This window comes from Perkinsus marinus, assembly GCF_000006405.1.
Source record: "Perkinsus marinus ATCC 50983 genomic scaffold scf_1104296971608, whole genome shotgun sequence".
In the NCBI taxonomy this organism is placed as follows: domain Eukaryota; phylum Perkinsozoa; order Perkinsida; family Perkinsidae; genus Perkinsus; species Perkinsus marinus.
In genome coordinates this window covers 787-3,016 of record NW_003202063.1, presented here as the reverse complement: position 1 = coordinate 3,016, position 2,230 = coordinate 787, and the positions used below count along the sequence as shown (strand labels likewise).

The 2,230-nt window shown below is 43.9% G+C and overlaps 1 protein-coding gene across 1 annotated transcript; it reads left to right on the top strand.

Moving 5' to 3' along the window:
- Window positions 1–90: 90 nt before the first annotated feature.
- Window positions 91–723, top strand: Pmar_PMAR028847 (hypothetical protein; the record flags this gene model as incomplete). Its single annotated transcript, XM_002766823.1, has 4 exons — window positions 91–154; window positions 316–381; window positions 498–547; window positions 601–723. Coding segments are annotated over 4 exons (303 nt in total), but the record flags the coding sequence as incomplete, so codon positions are not given.
- Window positions 724–2,230: the final 1,507 nt, after the last annotated feature.

Sequence of the window (2,230 nt, the reverse complement as noted above, 5' to 3'; positions counted from 1 at the left end):
TGGACATTGTATGGTTATCGAAAATTAGTCGGTTCGTGTTTGTGTAGAATTTTCGGTGTGAGTGGAGAAGGGGATTTATTCCATCATCAGGTCACTATCACGGGATTGCCCGCGGCGGTTGAGAAGGCGGTTACTATGATCGAGGAGGATCTAAGTAGGTTATATTTTATCTCTAGAAAGTTATATGTTTACTAAGTTATATGGTTATATGTTAATCAACAGTCTTGTTGTGATGCAATATTAACATTAAAAATGCAAAGCGATTAAATTCGTTTTTGGACGATTTTGGTAGTAGTTGGAATTTGGTGATCTTAGATGCTAGGAAGGATGTTGTCACTGTACAGTCGCCTGGGAATGAGAAGGAGAACGAGCCAACTCCAGGTGAGTAGTAGTAGTAGTAGTAGTAGTAGTAGTAGTAGTAATAGTAGTAATAGTAGTAGTAGTAGTAGTAGTAGTAGTAGTAGTAGTGATTGCAGTGTATGATGTTGTTGTTGTAGAAGCGAAGTCGTTCTTGTTCGCTCGTCGTGAAGGGGGATGGGGAGAGAAAGTAATAAATGTAGGGTGCCGGGCTTGAACCTGGGATCGTTGGTTTGTGAGCAGGCCCCGGAAGTGGCTAAGGAAGAGCCAGTGGATTTGAACTCGACCGATCAGTTCCCGCCACTTGGAGCCCATCCTTCGGGAAAGCCGAAGAAGGCGAAGTTCCGTGGGACTAAAAAGCATTAAAGTGATATACAGTGTTTGAATAGTCTAGTGGTTAGGTTGTTGGCCTCTGATGCGGCCGGTCGTGGGTTCGATCCCAGCATACTTCATTTCAGGCATTGTGATTGTGGATTGTTTCGAGTACTGTCGTAGCTTGAGAAGATCTGCAGGGGTGCGAACTCGGTCCTCTTACTTTATCCCAACTTTTCCTTTTCTCTGTTGAGGTTGAGTTGGATGTGCTTCAGATAGGATGGCATTCAGGGACTTGAAATGATACCGAGGGGGAGCTCATCTTGGATTTTTCACATGTGTTCATATGTAGCATATGAATGCAATCATATTAGGAAAATTTTCCCCACAAACGTTACTTCTCTAAGCTGGGCGTGAATCTCTACAGATCCTCTTGCGGATTCTCGTGGATGTCTTTGGACAGATCCGTTTGGTGAATTTTGGGTCTGTCATGAAATTTCCTGGCTGAATTTTTTGGCGGTCGTCGCGATAGGAAAGAATAAAGCCAACATGTTGGTGATTATGACCTTGGAATTGAAGAAGGAGTGGTTATTCATTTACGTGGATGGTAGTACTGGCTGGGCACCGTCTGTGGTTAATTGGAGTTATCCATTATAATAGGGAGTAATGGAGTTTCACAACCCGTTTTACGTGAAGTGGCGTAATACTCGGTGAAAAACGCGATATTATTCGCGGTGACATGCAGTAGTCGTGAAATATATTTTCCACTAGTGTCTTTCATATCACTAGGGTGGAACTCCCACTACTAGGCCTTCGCGACGAAGGGGCGGAGCTCGCTTAGTCCACGTCTATTGATTCAATCAATGAATTTGACATAGGTCCCCGGTTCGATCCCCGGGTAGGACAGTTTTCTGTCAAAAAATGTTTTCGTACATATCTCTTTGAGCTGTTGGCGAAATCGAATTTCTCGATATTTTGCGGAAACCTTGGCACATAGAGGAGTCGTGTGATCCATCTGATGGCCTCCTACGCTCCGTAGTTGAGCCAGAATAATTCTGCACGCACGCACAACGCGGAAGTGCCTGTTGTTGCGGTATATGATCCTCTTGCTTCGTTCGCTCCGCAGTTTTATGTATACATCCATTTCTTACTAAACTAATGTTGCTATGTTGCCACTGTTTATAATAGGTACTCGTTTTGGATGGAATCGCGATAGCTTGTATGAATCGAGTTGTCGATGCGTGTGATGGCGTCAATTTTGTAGCCGTGACACGGCTCCATATGGAAGTAGTTTCCGATGCGTGTGATGGCGTCAATATTGTAGCCGTAACACGGCTCCATCGAAGTTGCGCGATATGTAATCACTGGTTTTACTCGTTTACTGGGGCTTTCCCTCGTTGTGTTATGGAACTTTATATTTATATCGCCAAGGCTAAATTGTAGAAGGCTACGTACAGACTCGGGTAGGAGTGTACAGAAACCAATGAGACTTTCCTCAACTTTCAGAGATGTTACTCACACGTGTAGTGGACTGCGTGTATATTTTTCCACACCGGTTTTT